Source organism: Macrotis lagotis, chromosome 3 (genome assembly GCF_037893015.1).
Source record: "Macrotis lagotis isolate mMagLag1 chromosome 3, bilby.v1.9.chrom.fasta, whole genome shotgun sequence".
Classification (NCBI taxonomy): domain Eukaryota; kingdom Metazoa; phylum Chordata; class Mammalia; order Peramelemorphia; family Peramelidae; genus Macrotis; species Macrotis lagotis.
The window spans coordinates 213,136,742-213,157,631 of NC_133660.1; the positions used below are offsets into that span (position 1 = coordinate 213,136,742).

At 35.9% G+C, this 20,890-nt stretch overlaps 1 protein-coding gene across 1 annotated transcript in view; it reads right to left on the reverse strand.

Annotated features, from left to right (window-relative positions):
• The window catches only part of EVC2 (EvC ciliary complex subunit 2), a 205,009-nt gene that overhangs the window by 164,393 nt on the left and 19,726 nt on the right, over positions 1-20,890 (reverse strand). The window contains exons 3-4 of the mRNA XM_074231593.1: positions 13,562-13,725; positions 4,046-4,161 (exon numbers count right to left, since the gene is read on the reverse strand). Coding sequence (XP_074087694.1) covers positions 4,046-4,161; positions 13,562-13,725 — 280 coding nt within the window. The remainder of the gene's footprint in view (positions 1-4,045; positions 4,162-13,561; positions 13,726-20,890) is intronic.

Below are 20,890 nucleotides of genomic sequence, written 5' to 3' on the forward strand. Positions count from 1 at the left end.
ATGGTGCTTATGGTCATTCACAGACCAGTGGGGGAGGACAGAGTCTCATACACTGAGCTCAGGAAGCACCCTCAAAACAGGCTTAGGCTGGGAAAATGAGCAAGCAGAGAAACAAGAGGAACACCATTGAGAAATACATTATCTATGATCCCAAGAAGGATCAATATACTCAGGCTGAAGATGAGGAAACACAAGCTCCTGCATCTAAAGACTCCAAGAAAAAACAGAAATTGGCATCAGGCTATGACAGAGCTCAAAAAAGACTTTGAAAATCAAATGAGGGAGTTAGAAGAAAAACTGGGAAAAGAAATGAGAGAGATGCAGGAAAAATTTGAAAATGAAGTCAGCAGCCTAGTCAAGGAAATCCAAAAAAATGCTGAAGAAAATAGCATTCTAAAAATCAGCTTAGGTCAAATGGATAAAATAGTTCAAAAAGTTATTGAGGAGAAGAATGTTTTAAAAAGCAAAACTGTCCAGATGGAAAAAGAGATAAGAAAACTCTCTGAGGAAAACAAATCCTTCAGACAAAGAATAGAACTCAGGGAGATTGGTGAATTTAAAAGAAATCAGGATTCATTACTTCAAAACCAAAAAAAAAAATGAAAAATTAGAAGAAAATGTGAAAAGTCTCATTGAAAAAACAACTGATATGGAAAACAGATTTAGGAAAGATAATTTTAAAATGATTGGAATACCTGAAAGTCATGATCAGGAACAGAGCCTTGACATCATTGTCAAAGAAATACTACAGGAAAATTTCCCTGATATCCTAGAAGCAGAGGGTAAAATAGAAATAGCCAAGTTCCAGAACTCCCAAGTCAAAGAGAAAATGTTACAAGCAGCCAGAAGGACACAATTCAAATACCGTGGAGCTGCAGTCAGGAATACACAGGACTTAGCAGCAACTTCATTAAAAGCTCATAGGGCTTGGAATATAATATACCGGAAGGCAAAAGAGCTTGGAATGCAACCAAGAATCAACTACCCAGCAAAAATGAATGTGCTCTTCCAGAGAAAAAGATGGACTTTCAATGAACCAGGGGAATTTCAAATATTCCTGTTGGAACAGCCAGAGCTGAACAGAAGGTCTGATCTTCAAATATAGAACTCAGGTAAAGCATAGAGATTGGAGGAGAAGGGGGAAATATGAGGGACTTAATGATGATGAACTGCACATATTCCTGCATAGACAAATGACACTGATAATACTCATATGAACCTTCTCAGTTAATAGAGCAGGTAGAAAGAGCTTTTATAATTGAAGCACAGGAGAAAGCTGAATTTGAAGATAAAATATGGTGTAAAAATGGAGTCAATAGGAAAAAGGGGAATGTAATGGGAGAAAAAAAGGAGAGGGGAAAAAGGCCAAGATATTTCATATAATAAGATTTTTCTTTATTGCAATGAGCTTTTGCAATGATATGGAAGGGGGAAAGACAAGGAGGAATGAGGGAATCTTTTCTCTCATCAGAGGTGGCTAGGAGAGGAACCAGCATATATACTCAATGGTGTATAGGCATCTGATTGAGAAGGAGGGGGGCATGGGGAAGGGGAGGATGTGAGTGATGGAGGAGAGGATGGACCATGGTAGGAAAGTGGTCAGATATAACACATTTTCTTTTTTACTTCTAGCAAGGGGTTGGGATTGGATGGCCTGCTCGAGACCATAGGGCCAGGTGGATGCTGGGCCTAAGGCGGGGGGGGGGGGCTCAGGGCCTCTTGGCCCCAGGACCAGGGATCTGTCTGCTGTGCCACTCAGCTACCCTACAGCAGAGGCAGAGTAAAAGGAGAGAGAAAATATAGTACATGGTAGTGGAGAAATACAATAGGAGGGAGTTGCGATCAGCAATGGCAATGGTAGAAAAATATGGAAGTAACTTTTGCGATGGACTTATCATAAAGAATGTGATCCACCCATGACAGAGTTGTTGGTGTTGGAACAAAGATTCAAGCACATTTTTTATTATTATTATTTTTTGGGGGGGTTGCAGGGCAAATGGGGCTGGGTGGCCTGCCCAGCACCTCATAGCAGGGTGATTGTTGGGTGTCTGAGGCCAGATTTGGACCCGGGTCTCCTGGCTTAAGGGTCAATGATCTGTCCACCACCCAGCCACCCCTACTATTATTGCTATTTTATTTTATTTTGGGTCTTTTTTCTTTTTTTTTTTTTTTTTTGGTTTTTGCAGAGCAGTGGGGTTGGGGTGGCTTGCATGTCACACAGCTGGGTGATTGTTGTGTGTATGGAACCAGATATGGGCTCAGCTAATCCTGGCTCCAGTTCCATCCATTGCTCTACCTGGCTATACCTACAATTATTACTAATATTTTTTTAATTTTAATTTTTTCCTCTTCCCTTTTCTTTATTGCTCAAGCGAGTCTATGTTTATGGGGGAGGGGGTATTTTGTTTACTCTTAAACAATAATATTTTAGTAATATATAAAAATATTATTTGTAAAAAAAAATGAGCATACCCTTTGATCTAGAATACCACTCCTCAGTCTATACCCTGAAGAGATGATGAAAAAAGGGTAAAACCATCACTTGTACAAAAATATTCATAGCATCCCTGTTTGTGGTGGCAACAAATTGGAAATCAAGTAAATGTCCTTCAATTGGGGAATGGCTTAGCACACTGTGGAATATGTATGGAACACTATTATTCTATTAGAAACCAGGAGGGATGGCAATTCAGGGAATCCTGGAAGGATTTGCATGAACTGATGCTGAGTGAGCTGAGCAGAACCAGAAAAACACTATACAACCAAACAGCAACATGGGGACAATGATCAACTTTGATGGACTCGTTCATTCCATCAGTGCAATAACCAGGGACAATTTGGGGCTGTCTGCAATGGAGAATACCATCTATATCTAGAGAAAGAACTGTGGAGAGTTTGAACAAAGACCAAAGACTATTACCTTAAATTTAGGGAAAAAACCCTGATATATTATGGTCTGATCTTGCTATCTCTTATACTTTATGTTTCTTCCTTAAGGATATCATTTCTCTCTCATCACACTCAATTTGGATCAATTGTTTACCATGGAAATAATTTAATGACTGACAAACTGCCTTCTGTAGAGATGAGGGGTAGGGGGAGAGAAGTAAGATTAGGGGGGAAATTGTAAAACTCAAAATAAATAAAATCTTTAATAAAAAATTTTTAAAAATTTAAAAAAAATAAGACTTTCTAAACTATAACCCAATTAGTTTCTCTCTGATTCCTAGGGAAAATATAGAATGAATAATTAAAGGGAATGAGTATCTTAAAGAAACAACCAATGATATTAAGAGACAGAAAGACTTCTTCAAGAACAAATTATGGGGGTGGCTAGGTGGTGCAGTGGATAAAGCACTGGCCCTGGAGTCAGGAATACCTGAGTTCAAATCTGGTCTCAGAAACTTCATAATTACCTAGTTGTGTGGCCTGGGGCAAGCCACTTAACCCCATTTGCCTTGCAAAAACCTAAAAACAAAACAAAAACAAAACAAAAAACTGAATAAATTATGCCAAACTATAGACACATTTTCTTTATTTTTCCAAGAAGATTACAAGATAGGTAAACTGGAGGCCATAGTGGGGGGGGGGGATATATCTGTACTTGAGCAAAGAATTTGACAGTCACTCATGATATCCTTTCAGAGAAGATGGAGAAAGGTAGGCAGGATGATAGTATAATATCTAAAACAGCATTGAAATGTGATCTTCTTTCACTGCAAGTCCAGAATGCTTTCCCCTCAACTACATTATTTCCTCTGCCAAACTGGCAAGGAACGGTATCATTATTTAAAGCTTAGAAAGGCAATGTTCTGAAGTATGCTACCAAGTGACAGAATTTTCCAGCTATATTAACTCATGAATGTTGTCTACAGAATAAGAGAGAAAGTAAGCTCTTCAATTGTGTAATGAAAGTTTATATAATGAAATTGGGAATATTCTAAGAATTGACTATAAAAGAATATTAATTTGTTCACTGCTATTGTGTTGGATTACAAGGATGTAACTAGTATGATCCATCTCTAATATATAAATTCAACATAACCTATTGGAATGAAATGCAATTTTCTTCACAACCCATATGTGAAAACTTACCATTGCACATTTCTGGAAAACTATCCCATACTCGGAAGGATCAGAGAATCTGGAAACATCTTCATTCTGGGAGGAAAAACAAACTCAGTGAGAACAATCCATTCCAACCTACATGCCCTTTTTAAAAAACCTGTTATAGCATTGCTTGGATGAAAATGAGAAGCTATGAAATGAAGACAAATGAACCCTGAAAGCAGAAGGTCTGCTCTTTTCTGATGACTGTTGTCATTTTGACTGGTTGAACACAGAACAAGACATTGAATTTAGACCTCAGGAAAGGATCCCAGAGTTCATCTTACTAAAATATTTAATGTTATAAATGAGAAAGGTGAGACCCAGAGAGATAAAGTAATGTGGTCAAAGTCATTCACATGGTAAGTGGTAAAGTCTTGTTTTGAACCTTAGTATCCTGAGAATATTGTGTACCAGATAGTAAGTGAGTTTTAGAGTCAAGAAAGTTTTACCACTGACACATATTGGCTGTGGGACTTTGGGCATTAACCTCTTACTTGCTCTGTGAGTTACAGAGAAATGCCAACATATATTGGTAAAGAGTGCTTCTTCATGTAGAATTTCTTAATGCCAATGAAGTCACAATTTCAATACTTATTCATATTCTTATTCTAAATCCAATATGTTTTCCCCTACACCATGATACTGGATATTTCCCTTGAATTTAGATGCCTAAAATGTGGTTAATAATATCCAAGCTCTCCAACTCACAGCATTGTTCCACTGATTGAATTAGACAATGTCTATGTAGGCATTTTCATAAATTCTAAAATACTATATAGTGAGAACATAAAATTAAAGGCAGAATGTAGACATAAAATTCTTTTGGGAAGCATTTTCTCAACTTTAAAGCACTACCTAAATGGCAGGTTTATTATTATCATCATAATCTCTAAAATAAAATACTTGTATATATAATATGCAGGGTTTGAAAAATATGACCCATAAGAAATAATTCAGTGTTTTTTTTGTTTTTGTGTACACATGGAAACTGATTAAGCATTTATAAGAGGTCAATAATAGGGAGGGAGACTTCTGGCCAAGATGGCAGAGAGAAGACAGGCACAGTTCTAAAGTCTCCTGATTTCTTCCCCATCTATCACATGAAACAAACCCCTTAAAAGAAATCCAACCCACAAAACCCAGAAAGAAAAACCAGGAGAAGGAACATCTATATCAGGATTTGTCTCCCGCAGCAGTTTTGGCCAAATTCGGGAGGGTGAGTGTGGGCTCTGAGGGAAGATTAGCCCTGGATCAGCCACATTAACAGCTGAATTGGAACCGGGCATCTGAGGGCCCCAGAGCCGGACCTGCTGGATCAGCGGTGGGGCTGGATGAAAAGGACTTGGGTCCATGGAGGAGCAGAGGTGCTGGTGTTGGTGCTGTCCACCTGGAGCTTGGGGACAGGACTGGGGGAAGAGTTCTGGTGCAGGAGAGCTGTGGACACCATCCTGGGCTCCTCTGGTCCTATTACAACTCAGACCTCCTCCCAAACAAACAAATGCAAACTACTTCTGCCTCAGGCCCAGGTGTGTGAGCAGAACCAGCCCAGCTGAGGAATGACCTCAGGCCAGGGTAAAGCCCACCATTGATTGAAGGCAAAGGAATTCAATACCTCCCACTCCTCCCTTCAAGGAAAGAGAGAAGGCTTCAACCAAGGTCACAGAAACTCCAGAGAAAGCAACCAGCACCTCCTACTGGCCAGCCAGAGAAACTGCACTCAGGGAGTAAAGCCTTTAGCGATCCCAAGCCCCAGTGAACCAGTCCCCCCCACAACTCAAGGTCTTAGCAAAATGAAGAAGGGTCAGCGGAAAGGTGGATCCATAGAAAAATTCCTAGAAGGGAAAGACCCTAACTCAGAGAGACCAGGAAACTCTGAGTAGAATACAATCTGGTCTCCAGCACAGAAAGACTTCCTTGAAGAAATAAGGAAGGAGCTTAAAAATTTGGGAGAGACAATTAATACCTTGCAACAAGAAAACAAAACCTTAGAAAGTACAATTGGACAAATACAAAAGGAGAATAAATCTCTCAGATCATCAATTGGACAATTACAAAATGAGAATAAATCTGTCACAGCATCAATTTAACAAATACAAAATGAGAATAATTCTCTCAGATCCTCAAACGGGCAAATGCAAAAAGAAATTAATTCTCTCAAAACCTCAATTGGTCAAATGGAAACCTCTTTCAAAAGTAGAATTGACCAATTGGAAAAGGAGTTGCAAAAGGTTAATGAAGAAAACTCCTCCCCCAAAACAAGAATGGAGTCTACAGAAACTAATGACTTCATGAGACAGCAAGAGTCAGTTAAACAAAATCAAAAAAATAGAAAAAATAGAAGCAAATGTAAAACACCTCATCAACAAAACCACTGAGCTCGAGAATAAATCGAGGAGCGGCAACCTGAAAATTATAGGACTTCCTGAAAACAGTGAAGAGAAAAAAAAAGCCTGGACTTGATATTACAGGATCTAGTGATGGAAAACTGCCCTGACATCATGGACCCAGAGGGCAAAGTAGTTATTGAAAGAGTATATCAATCCCCACCAGAAAAAGATCCTAAAATGAAAACACCAAGGAATGTTGTGGCCAAACTCCAGAACCATCAGATAAAAGAGAAAATCCTGCAAGCAGCCAGAAAGAAACAATTTAAATATCAAGGAGCCATAGTAATGATCATTCAGGACATGGCTGCATCAACATTAAGGGCCTGGAACAAGATATTTTGAAGAGCAAGGGAGATGGGAATGCAGCCAAGAATCTACTTTCCTGCAAAGTTGAGCCTTCTCTTTCAGGGAAAAAGATGGACATTTAACGAATTGGAAGAATTCCAAAAATTTCTGATGAAAAGACCAGAGCTAAATAGAAAATGTGGATATCAAACAGGAGGTTCAAGAGACACATGAAAAGGTAAAAAAAAAGGGGAGGGTGGTAAAAGGAAAAAAATGCAATCTAGTAAGTTGAAACTGGCTGTATCCCAGCATTGGGGGGGGGGGATTCTCATAAATCTTGAGAATTGTAACTCTAACAGAGAGAATACACCTAGCCAGAAATGATGGACATTCATGACCTATCCAAGAGACTGCTATCTAATGGGATGCAACTGGCTTTAACCCCACTTGGGAGAAAGACTCTAACAACTCTCAGGAAGTTTGACTCTATTCGATAGAATATACAGAACTAGAAGGGACAGACACTCAGAATTTTCTATGACTTAGAATGAGCTAAAAAAAATACTACCTCCTTAAAAAGAGGGACAGAAAAGAGACTGGAGAAGGGAGGGGATTGAATGGGGTAAATCTCATTACACTAACAGGTACAAAAAAACCTATGGTAATAGAGGGGAAGAAGGGAGCAGAGGAGAAACACCTGAATCATCTTCTCATCAGACTTGGCTTAAAGTCAATCTACACATACTCAATTAACTTATAAAACATCTAAGTTTTCAAGTATTAAAAGGGGAAAAGGGGAGTGGGGGAAAAAGGAAATAACAAAAGGAAGGGAAGGGAAAAAGGGAAAGGGGAAAGAAAGGGGAGGGTGTGATAAATGAGGGCAAACACACTGAAGGGGGTGGTATTCAGAAACAAAATACTGGGGAATGTGGATAAAGGGGGTGAAAGGTGATAAAATACAAACAGAAGGAAGACAGCACGGAGGGCAATAAAGAATTAGTAATCATAACCTTGAATGTGAATGGGATGAACTCTCCCTTAAAACTTAAGCAAATAGCAGAGTGGATTAAAAACCAGAATCCTACAATATGCTGCTTACAAGAAACTCATTTGAAGCAGAGAGATACATATAAAGTAAAGGTAAAAGCTTGGAGCAAAATATATTTTGCTTCAGCTGAAGTAAAAAAAGCAGAGGTAGCAGTCCTTATCACAGAAAAAGCAGCAGCAAAAATAGATAGCGTTAAAAGAGATAAGGAAGGAAACTTTATCCTCCTAAAAGGTATAATTTCAATATTGAATATATATGCATCCAGTGGGACAGCACCGAATTCTTAGAGGAGAAGCTGAAAGAACTACAGGAAGACATAGACAGCAAAACTCTACTAGTGGGAGACCTCAACCTCCTGCTATCAGATCTAGATAAATCGAATCATAAAATAAGCAAGAAAGAAGTTAAGGAGGTAAATAGATTGTTAGAAAAATTAGATATGGTAGACTTATGGAGGAAACTGAATGGGGATAGAAAGGAATATACCTTATTCTCTGCAGTACATAGAACTTATACAAAAAATTGACCATGTACTAGAACATAAAAACCTACTGATCAACTGCAGAAAGGCAGAAATAGTTAATACATCTTTCTCAAATCACAATGCAGTAAAAGTCATATGCAATATTGGGCCAAGGAGATATAGACACAGAACAAATTGGAAACTGAATAACCTCATTTTAAAAAATGAGTGAATCAAAAAACAAATTATACAAAGTATTAACCATTTTATCCTAGATAATGATAATAATGAAACAAGATACCAAAACCTAAGGGATTCATTCAAAGCAACTCTCAGGGGATATATTATAGCTCTAAATGCTTACATGAATAAATTGGAGAAAGAGGAAATCAATGAACTAAACATGCAACTAAAAAAATTAGAGAAAGAACAAATCAAAATTCCCCAATTAAATACCAAATTAGAAATTCTAAAAAGTAAAGGAGAAATTAATAAAATTGAAAGCAAAAAAACCTATTGAATTAATAAATAAAACCAAAGTTGGTATTATGAAAATCCAATAAAATTGATAAACCTCTGGTCAATTTGATTAAAAAAAGAAAGAAGAAAACCAAATTGCTAGTATCAAAACTGAAAAACGTGAACTCACCACCAATGAGGAGGAAATTAAAGTAATAATTTGAAATTATTTTGCCCAACTCTATGCCAATAAATTTGATAATCTAAGTGAAATGGATGAATATTTACAAAAATTTAAGTTGTCCAGGTTGAATGAAAATGAGATTAAATACCTAAACAACCCTATCTTAGAAAAAGAAATTCAACAAGCTATTGTTGAACTCCCTAAGAAAAAAATTTCCAGGGCCTGATGGATTCACAAGTGAATTCTACCAAACATTTAAGGAACAATTGGTTCCAAACCTATATAAACTCTTTGGAAAAATAGGGAAAGATGGAACTCTGCTTAACTCTTTCTATGAAACCAATATGGTATACCTAAACCAGGAAGAGTTAAAACAGAGAAAGAAAATTATAGACCTATTTCCCTGATGAATATAGATGCAAAAATCCTAAATAAAATCTTAGCAAAACGATTACAACAAGTCATCACTAGGATAATACATTATGATCAAGTAGGATTTATTCCAGGAATGCAGGGTTCGTTCAATATTAGGAAAACTATTAATATATTCAATTATATCAACAACAAACCCATCAGAAACCATATGATCACATCAATAGATGCTGAAAAAGCTTTTGACAAAATACAGCATCCATTCCTATTAAAAACACTAGAGAGTGTAGGAATAAATGGACTGTTCCTTAAAATAATTAGCAGTATCTATTTGAAACCATCAACAAGCATTATATTCAATGGGGAGAGGCTAGAGGCATTCCCAATAAGATCAGGGGTGAAATAAACCCTCATAAATCCTCACCTTTTCTATATATGTCTAGCAAGAAACAGCAGGAAGAGCTAGAAAGAAAAATCCCATTCAAAGTAACCTCAGACAATATAAAATATTTGGGAGTCTATTTGCCAAGAAAGACTCAGAATCTTTTTGAAAACAATTATAAAACACTTCTTACACAAATTAAACCAGATTTAAATAACTTGGCAAATATCAACTGCTCATGAATAGGTAGAGCTAATATAATAAAAATGACAATTCTACCAAAACTAAACAATCTGTTTAGTGCGCTACCAATCAAAATTCCAAAACATTACTTTAACGAGTTAGAAAAAATTGTAAGTAAATTCATATGGAGAAATAAAAAGTCAAGAATTGCCAGGAGCTTAATGAAAAAAAGTGCAAAAGAAGGTGGCTTAGCCCTACCCGATCTAAAATTATATTATAAAGCATGAGTCATCAAAACTGTTTGGTATTAGCTAAGAAATAGAGTGTTTGACCAGTGGAATAGACTAGGTGCAAAAGCAGGAGATGATTACAGCAATTATAGCAATCTGCTGTTTGATAAACCCAAAGAGTCCGGCCATTGGGATAAAAAATCCCTCTTTGATAAAAATTGCTGGGATAATTGGAAGTTAGTATGGAAGAAACTTAGATTAGACCTCACACCCTTTACCAAGATAAGATCAAAATGGTTACAGGACATAGACATAAAAAAAACAACACTATAAGCAAATTAGAAGATCAAGGACTAGTCTACCTGTCAGATCTATGGAAAGGGGAGCAGTTTATGACTAAGGAAGAGTTGGAGAACATCACTAAAAACCAATTAGATGATTTCGATTACATTAAATTAAAAAGGTTTTGCACAGATAAAACAATGCAATCAAGATCAAAAGAAAAGTAGTAAATTGGGAAACAATCTTTACAACTAATGATTCTGACAAAGGACTCATTAACTGAGTCATATTTTTAAAACAAAAAAGCCATTCCCCAATTGACAAATGGTCAAAGGATATGCAAAAAAAATTTACAGATGAGGAGATCAAAGCAATCCATAGCAATATGAAAAAATGCTCTAAATCATTAATTATTAGAGAAATGCAAATTAAAGCTTCTCTAAGGTACCACCTCACACTTCTCAGACTGGCCAATATGACCAGAAAGGATAATGATCATTGTTGGAAGGGTTGTGGGAAATCTGGGACACTGTTACACTACTGGTGGAGTTGTGAACTCATCCAACCCTTCTGGAGAGCTATTTGGAACTATGCCCAAAGGGCAACAAAATGTGCATACCCTTTGACCCAGCAATACCACTACTGGGCCTATACCCTGAAGAGATGAAAAATATTTATAGTAGTCCTGTTTGTGGTGGCAAAGAATTGGAAACCAAGTAATTTTCCTTCAATTCGGGAATGGCTTAGCAAAATTTGGTATATGTGTGTCATGGAACACTATTGTTCTATTAGAAACCAGGAGGGACGGGATTTCAGGGAAGCCTGGAGGGATTTGCATGAACTGATGCTGAGTGAAATGAGCAGAACCAGAAAAACACTGTACATCCTAACAGCAACATGGGAGTGATGTTCAAACTTGAAGGACTTGCTCATTCCATCAGTGCAACAATCGGGAACAATATTGGGCTGTCTGGAAAGGAGAGTACCATCTGTATCCAAATAAGGAGCTGTGGAATTTGAACCAAGTACAAGGACTATTCCCTTTAATTTAGAAAAAAAACAGATATCTTATTGTCTGACCTTGTTACATCTGAGACGTCTCTTCTCTTCTTTAAGGATATGATTTCTCTCTCATCACACCCAATCTGGATCAAGGTACAACATGGAAACAAAGTAAAGACTGACAAATTGCTTTCCATGGGGGGAAAGGGAAGTAAGATTGGGAGGAAAATTGTAAAACTCAAATAATATCTTTAATAAAAATAAATTTTAAAAAATCTGGTTTCAACTTTTATTCATGTAACATACTACCTACTCATTTAATGGTCATAGGCTTCAGTTTCCTTATCTGTACATTAAAGGGATAAATAGGAGCATATCAATTGGGAAATCACTGAAAAAATTATGGTCATATGAATATGTCAAATTATTCATTATTCAAACATTCAGTAAGAAATTATAAAAGAGACAGAAAAGAAGAAACCTTGGAAGAGTTTTATGAACAGATACAAAATAAAATGAACAGAACCAGAAGAACAATTTATAGAGTAACTACAACATTTTAAAGAAAAACAACTTTAAAAGACATTAGAAATTTTGATCAATATAATATTCATCTATGATGACAAATGACTAATATGAAATATTCACACATCTTGAAAGAGTAGTTAAACTACTCTTTTTATGTACATGGTCAATTAGGATATTTCTTTTACATAGATTTGTGTTTTTTTTTGAGGGGTAGAGAATTGGGAAGGAGAAGAGAAGTAAGTGATAATAATGGAAGGAAGGGAGATAAGAGATTAATGTAGCATTTTTAATGCACAGAAGAGAACAGAAAGAATACCAGAGGAAAATACAGAAAAACAGGAAAGTTTTTAATGGAGATAATCTCTCAAATTTAGCACATCTTTAAAAAAAACAAATTAATGAAATTTTCAGCTTCATTTACAATGTGAAACAATGTTCAGTCATTTAGGACTCTTCACGATTCCATTTGGAATTGTCTTGGCAAAGATACAGGAGTGGTTTTCTGTTTCCTTCTCTAGCTCATTTTACAGTTGAGTAACTAAGGTAAATAGGGTTAAATGATATGTCAGGACCATACAGCTATTAAATATATGAGGCCACATCTGAATTTGGGTCTTCCTGACTTCAGGCCTGGCATTTTATTCATTGTACCACCTAGCTACTCCCTTTTATATATAGTATTATTTTTCTTGAGATGTTCAGAATACCAAACAGAATTTGAACTAGGAAAACATTTCTAAATGGAGGAGGAGGGTAAGTTAGGTGATCTCAAAAATACATTCCAGCTTTTTACTCAGTTTTGGAGGTCCTGCCTCCATAAAATTAGGCTGTTTTCCTCGTCCAACTGCCCCTTCCTCATTTTAATCAATCATTTACTCATAATCATTTTACTCAAAATCTTCTCAACATTTACAGAAGATACCCCTTGTATCCTACTAAGCACACTATATTTCTAGACATATAACTTCTTTGAATTTCAGGGGCCTTAGAAATCATCAAGTTTAGCACCCTGATTTTTCTTGTTGTTTGTTGTTCAGTTGATTTAAGCAAGTCTGACTCTGGGACCCTTTTGAAATTTTCTTGCCAAAGATACTGGAGTGGTTTGTCAATTTCTTTTCCAGCTCATTTTACATATAAGGAAACATATGAGGTCAAGTGACTTGCCTAGGGTCTTACAGCTAGTGGTTGAAGCCAAACTTGAACTCAGGTTTTCCTAACTCAGATGCAGTACTCTATCCACAACACTACCTAGCAATGCTTATTTTGTGAGAGAAGAAACTGGGGCTCAGAAAGTAGAGGTGAGTTGCCTGAAGTCACACAATTATTAATGACAAATTTGGGACTAACCATGAGAGTTGATGACTTTATGTTACATTCTCTCCTCTACTTCAAGAGTTTCTGGAATGGAAAACCCTCAAAACATCTCATTCTAGCATAGGAGTACTCATTCTCAGTCAGTATCTTCTTTTACTGAACTGAATCTGTCTCTCTATAATCATCACAAAATCCTTTGATGTGTAAATTGCATCAACTATTACTAGAGGTTGGCCATGGATTGATATTTTTGTAGTACATTTTTTTTATTTTATAAAGTATAAGTGAATAATAATAATATATATTTTATATATGTCAAAAGATTCACTAACCAGGTGGTGCATGATAGAAGAATCTCTTTTGAATAAAGTCTTCTTGGTCCATGAACTTAATAGAGAAAATATTGAATGGCTCCAAGGTTCATTGGAGGCTGAAGTAATGAGCAGGTCAGAGTCTTCAGTTCTTTTTTCATTTCCCATTCCAAGTGGCACTTCAGCTAAAATTTCAACCACATAAGAGTCAGAACATGAATTAAAAGGATATCATGGTAAACTCTATAGTCAAACATTGCATTAGCTGGAGCTATCGATAATAGCAATGATTCAATTTCCAGAGGGCTTCAAGTTTTTACAAAGTGCTTTTTCTACAACAATCCTTAAATGTAAGAAATTTGAGTAATATTATCTCCATTTTTTAGAAGATGATATAGAGAACTCAGGTGATAAACATGCTCAGTCTTGTGGGTTATTAATGGCAAAGCCATGCCAAATATGCCAATTAAATAATGATTGGTCTTAGATTAAATCCTGACTGATTAGGGCCTCTTCACCAGGAGAAGGGAAGGAAACATGCAGACAGAGACTGAATCCAAAGGAATATTACCTGTGCTTGTGTTTAGCATTATTGGGCCTATCTATGATTGGTGTCCTCAGAGACATGTAGGATTGACTTATGCTATACTGTTCATATGGTTCCCCTTCTGTGCTTCAGCACTAATATTTAGGTGACAACTGGTCAATGTCCTCATATAAATGAGTTGTTGGGCTGAGGTTATTCATGCAGTTTAATTTTCTCAAAAATGTGAAAGTTGGAAGTAGGAAAAGCAATAAAATATAGTATGTACATCTTTTAATCTGCCTGTTTAAATTAGTCTGAATACCACACTCAATCACGATAGCAAGGGGATCTACCTCAAGGGCTTGGTTAAAAGTCCATTAGGGGGCCATGATGGCAGAGAGAAGACTGGCACTGTGCTAAGGTCTCCTGGCTTTCCTTCATAAATAATATGAAACAAGCCTCTTAAGAGAAATTTGATAGAAGCTAGGAGAACATCTACCAACAAAATCTGTCAGAGATTGTGGGTGAGCTAGGGCCAGAGAGCAGAGAGCCAGTGGGGGTGGGGTAATACCCAGACTAATCTAAGGTCAATCATGTAGCAGCAGGACTGGGGGAGGTCCAGTGGGGCTAGAGAGCAAATTCCAGCACAGAGAGTTATAGAGTGTCGCTGGATATTGATCCACTGGGCTCAACTGGTCTGGAGGACCACAGGCTCCATACTTTCATTTCAGTTGAGTTTTCTTTCCAGAACGAACACAGTAACAGCCCTCCCCACCCCCACCCTCAACCCACAGACTCGGATGTGGGCAGCAGAGCTCCCTCAGCTGAATAGGGAGATTAACTACCTCGCCCCAGGGCATAGCCCACATTGTTCAAGGATAACAGTATCCAGTTGTGTCCCCCTCTTCCAGGCCTAGAGAGAAAGCCTCAAATCAGGGTCACAGACAGTCCAGAGAAGGCAACCAGCACACCCTACTGCATGGCCCACTTGGAGTTATTAAGCCAGGTAAGCAAAGCCTCTAGGGACCTCAAAAACAAAGTCTGTGAACCAGCACCCCCCAACACATGTTCCTAGGAAAATGAAGAAAAGCCATCAGAAGGGGGGCCATTGAAAGCTACCTTGGAAGCAAAGACCCTAACTCAGAGAGATCTAGAACTTCTGAGGAGAATATGATTTGGTCTCCAGCCCAGAAAGACTTCTTTTATGAAACAAGGAAGATGTGCAAAAATCAATTGGAAAATTTGGGAAAAGAAACCCAAGGGAAAATTAACACCTTGCAACAAGAAAACAAATCCTTGGAAAATACAATTAGACAAATAAAAAAATAACCCTCTCAAAACCTTAATTGGGCAAATTCAAAAAAGAAAATAATTCTCTCAAAACCTTAATTGGACAAATGGAAAATTCCTTCAAAAATAGAATTCAATAATTTAAAAAGTAGTTGCAAAAGGTAAATAAAGAAAATTCTTCTCTAAAAAAAGGAATGGAGTCTGTGGAAGCTAATGACTTCATGAGAACAAAAAATATGTAAAACAAAACCAAAAAATAGAAAAAATAGAAGAAAATGTAAAATACCTCATCAGCAAAACCACTGACCTCAAGAATAGATCCAGGAGAGACAACTTAAGAATCATTGGGCACCCTGAAAATATTGAAGAGAAAAAAAGCCTGGACTCAATATTACAGGATTTAGTGATGGAAAATTGCCCTGATATCATGGAACCAAAGAGCATAATAGTTACTGAAAGAATACACAGATACCCTCTGGAGAGGGATCCCAAAATGAAAACAGCAAGGAATATTGTGGTCAAATTCCAGAACTATAAGATAAAGGAGAAAATACTGCAAACAATTTAGATACCAAGGAGCCACATTAAGGATTACACAGGACCTGGTAGCATCAACATTAAGGGATCAAAGGACATGGAATGTGATATTTCAAAGAGCAAGAGAGCTTGGAATGCAGCCAAGAATTCACTATCCAGCAAAAATGAGTCTTTTCTTCAGGGGAAAAGATGGACATTTAATGAAATAGGAGACTTTCAACTTTACCCGATGAAAACACTAGTGTTAAATAGAAAATTTGTACTTCAAATAGGAGACTCAAGAGACACATTAAAAGGTTTAAAAAAGGGTAAAGAGAAAAAGGCACTGCTATCCAATAAGATTAAATTAGATATATCCCCACCTGGGAAAAAGACTCTCATAACTCCTGAGAATTGTAACTCTATTAGAGAGAATATACTTATCCAGAAATAATGGACACTAATGACTTAACCATGACTCTGATAGAATGATATAAAAACAATGTCTCCTTAAAAAGGGGGACAGTATAAACATGGGAGGATGGAAGAGATTGAATGTGGTAAATAACATTACATAAAGAGGTACAAAGGACCTATTGCAATGGAGGGAAAGAAGGAAGGAGGCAAGAACCACTTGAATTTTACTCTCATCAGATTTGCTTTAAAGTTAACATACACACACTCAGTTAAGAAACTTATCTTTCAAGTATTCATAGGGGAAAAGGGAGGGGGGAAGAAAAAGGGAAGGAAGGGAAGGAAGAAGGGGCAAAGGGAAAATGGAAAGAAAGGGCAGAGGTTTGGATATAAGGGGACAAACTCACCAAAGGTGGGAGTATTCAGAAACAAAATCCTGGGGAGTATGTATAAAGTGAAAAAAAGGGGGGGAAATACAAACAGAGGGAAGATAGCATAAAGGGCAATAAAGCGTTAATAATTATAATTTTGAATGTGAATGGCATGAACTTTCCCATAAAATGTAGGCAAATAGCAGACTGGATTAAAAAACAGAATCCTAAAATATGCTGCTTATAAGAAACTCATTTGAAGCAGATATATACATATATACATATGGCCCACTTGGAGTTATTATTATATATATATATATATATATATATATATATATATATATATATATATATATAATCCGAATACTTAGAGGAGAAGTTAAATGAGTTACAGGAAGACATAGACAGCAAAACTCTACTGGTGGGAGACCTCAACCAACTGCTCTCAGATTTAGATGAAATAAACAAGAAGGAAGTTAAGGAGGTAAATAGATTGTTAGAAAACCTAGACATGATAGAACTTTGGAGAAAATTGAATGGGGATAGAAAGGAATATACTTTCTTTTTCTGCAGTACATGGTACCTATGCTAAAACTAAACATGTACTAGGGCATAAGAATGTAATGATCAAATACAGAAAGGCAGAAATACTGAATACACCCTTTTCACATCAAAATGAAAAAAAAAATCACATGCAATATGGGCCAGGGAGAGATAGACCTAAAATTAATTGGAAACTAAATAACCTCATTTTAAAGAATAAGCACATCAAACAACAAATTATAGAAAGAATAAATGATTTAATCTTAGTGACAATAATGAAGCAACATACCAAATCTTATGGTATACAAACAAGGCAGTTGTCAGTGGATATGTTATATCTTTAAATGCTTACATGAATCAATGAGAGAAAAAAGAAATCAATGAACTTAACATGTAAACTAAAAAAATTGGAGAAAGAACAAACCCAAAACCCCCAATTAAATATCAAGTTAGAAATTCTAAAAATTAAAGAAGAAACTAATAAAATTGAGAGCAAGAAAACTATTTACTTAAATAAAACCAAGAGTGTGTTTTATTAAAAAAACAATAAAATTGATAAACTTCTGGTTAATTTGATTAAAAAAAGAAAGAAGAAATCAAACTGATAGTATCATAAATGAAAAAAGGTGAACACACCACCAATGACAAGGAAATTAAGGTAATAATTTGAAATTATTTTACCTAATTCTATGCCAATAAATTTGATAATATAAGAGAAATGGATGAATATTTACAGAAATATAATTAAATGGTTAAATTATTGGTTAAATTAAATTAAAAAGTTAAATGAAGAGGAATTAAATAAATACCTAAATAACCCTATGGCAGAAAAATAACTTCAACAAGCTATTATTGAACTCCCTAAGAAAAAATCTGCAGGAACTGATGGATTCAAAAGTGAATTCTATCAAACATTTAAGGAACAATTGGTTACAATTCTATATAAACTCTTTAGAAAAATAGGTGAAGATGGAATTTTGCCTAACTCATTCTATGACACCAATATGGTGCTGTTACATAAACAAGGAAGAATCAAAACAGAGAAAGAGAATTATAAATCTATCTCCCTGATAAATGTAGATGCAAAAATCTTAAATAAAATCTTCATAAAACAATTACAACAAGTTATCACTAGGACCAAGTAGGATTTATCTCAGGAATGCAGGGTTGGTTCAATATTAGGAAAACTGCTAGTATAAATAATTATATCAATAGCAAACCTATGAAAAATCATATGATAATATCAATAGATGCTGGAAAAGCCTTTGACAAAATACAGCACCCATTCCTACTAAAAACACTAGAGAACATAGGAATAAATGGATTGTTCCTTAGAATAACAAGCAGTATCTATCTGAAATCATCAATAAGCATTATATGCAATGGGGATAAGCTAGAGGCATTCCCAATAAGATCAGGAATGATACAAGGATGCCAATCATCACCACTACTACCATTCAAAATTGTGTTAGAACTGTTAGCTTCAGTATTTAGAGAAGAAAAAGAAATTGAAGGAATTAGAATTCGGAAGGAAGAGAAAAAACTCTCACCCTTTGTAGATGACATGATGGTATGCCTAGAGAATCCTACAAAATCATCTAAAAAACTACTAGAAACAATTAGCAACTTTGACAAAGGCACAGAATATAAAATAAACCCTCATAAATCCTCAACATTTCTATATATGACTAGCAAGATACAGCAGAAAGAACTAGAAAGAAATTCCATTCAAAATAACTTCAGACAATATAAAATACTTGGGAGTCTACCTGCCAAGGCAAACTCAGAAAACCTATGAAACAATTAAAAAACACTTCTCACACAAATAAAATCAGATTTAAGTAACTGGACGAATATCAATTGCTTATGGATAGGCCAAGCTAATATAATAAAAATGACAATTCTATCTAAATTAAACTATTTTATTTAGTGCCCTACCAATCAAAATTCCAAAAAAGTACTTCAATGAGTTAGAAAAAATTGTAAGTAAATTCATATGGAGAAATAAAAAGTCAAGAATTTCCAGGGATTTAAGGAAAAGAAGTGCAAAAGAAGGGGCAGCTAGGTGGCATAGTGGATAAAGCACCGGCCTTGGAGTAAGAAGTACATGGGTTCACATATGGTCTCAGACACTTAATAATTACCTAGCCGTGTGGCCTTGGGCAAGTCACTTAACCCCATTTGCCTTGCAAAAACCTAAAAAAAAAGAAGTGCAAAAGAAGGTGGCTTAGCCCTAGCAGATCTCAAATTATATTATAAAGCATCATTCATCAAAATTATCTGGTATTGGTTAAGGAATAGAGTGGTGGATCAGTGGAATAGACTAAGTGCAAAAGAGATAGCAGAAAATGATTATAGTAATATGTTGCTTGATAGACCCCAAAAATCCAGTTTTTGGTATAAAAACTCTCTCTTCAATAAAAACTGTTGGGAAAATTCGAAGTTAGTGTATGGCAGAAACCTGGATTAGACCAACACCTCACAGCCTATACCGAGATAAGGTCAAAATGGATACAGGATTTAGACATAAAAGACACTATTATAAGCAAACTAGGAGATCAAGGAATAGTTTACCTGTCAGATCTATGGAAAAGGAGCAGTTTATGACCAAGTAAGAGATGTAGAACATTATTAAAAACAAACTAGATAATTTTGATTACATAAAATTTAAAAAGCTTTTGCACAGACAAAACCAAGTAATCAAGATCAAATGAAGTGTAGTAACTTGGGAAACAATTTTTACAACTAGTATTTCTGACAACGGACTGGTTTCTAAAGTATATGGAGAACTGAGCTAAATTTATAAAAAAAAAAAACAAGCCATTCCCCAAATTGCTCTAAATCATTACTTCTTAGAGAAGTTCAAATTAAAGTATCCCCCACATCCTTCAGACTGACCAATATGATTAGAAAGGACAATGATCAATGTTGGAAGGGATGTGGGATATCTGGAACACTAATACATTGTTGGTGGGGCTGCAAACTCATCCAACATTTTTTGGAGAGCAATTTGGAATTATGCTCAAAGAGCAATAAAATGTGCATACTCTTTGATCCAGCAATGCCATTACTGGGTCTATACTAATGAAGAGATTATGAAAAAAGGTAAAAACATCACTTGTACCAAAATATTCATAGCAGCTCTGTTTGTGATGGCAAAGAACTGGAAATTGAGTGAATATCTATTAATTGGGGAATGGCTGAACAAATTGTGGTATATGTATATTATGGAACACTATTGTTCTATTAGAAACCAGGAGGGATGGGAATTCAAAGAAGCCTGAAAGGATATGCATGAACTGATGCTGTGCAAGATGAGCAGAACCAGAAGAATATTGTACACCATAACAACATGAGGTTGAGGATCAATCTTAATGGACTTGTTCATTCCATCACTACAACAATCAGGGATAATTTGGGGTCATCTACAACAGAGAATATCATCTGTATCCAGAGAAAGAATTGTGAAGTTTGAACAAAGACCAAAGACTCTTACCTTTAATTACAAAAAAAATTATGTAATTTTGCTGTTTCTTATATTTTATTTTTTTTCCTTAAGGATATTTCTCTCTCAACACATTCATTTTAGATCCATGTATGGCATGGAAACAATGTAAAGACTATCAGACTGCCTTCTGTGGCGGGGGGGAAGCAAGATTAGAAGAAAATTATAAAATTCAAAAATAAAGT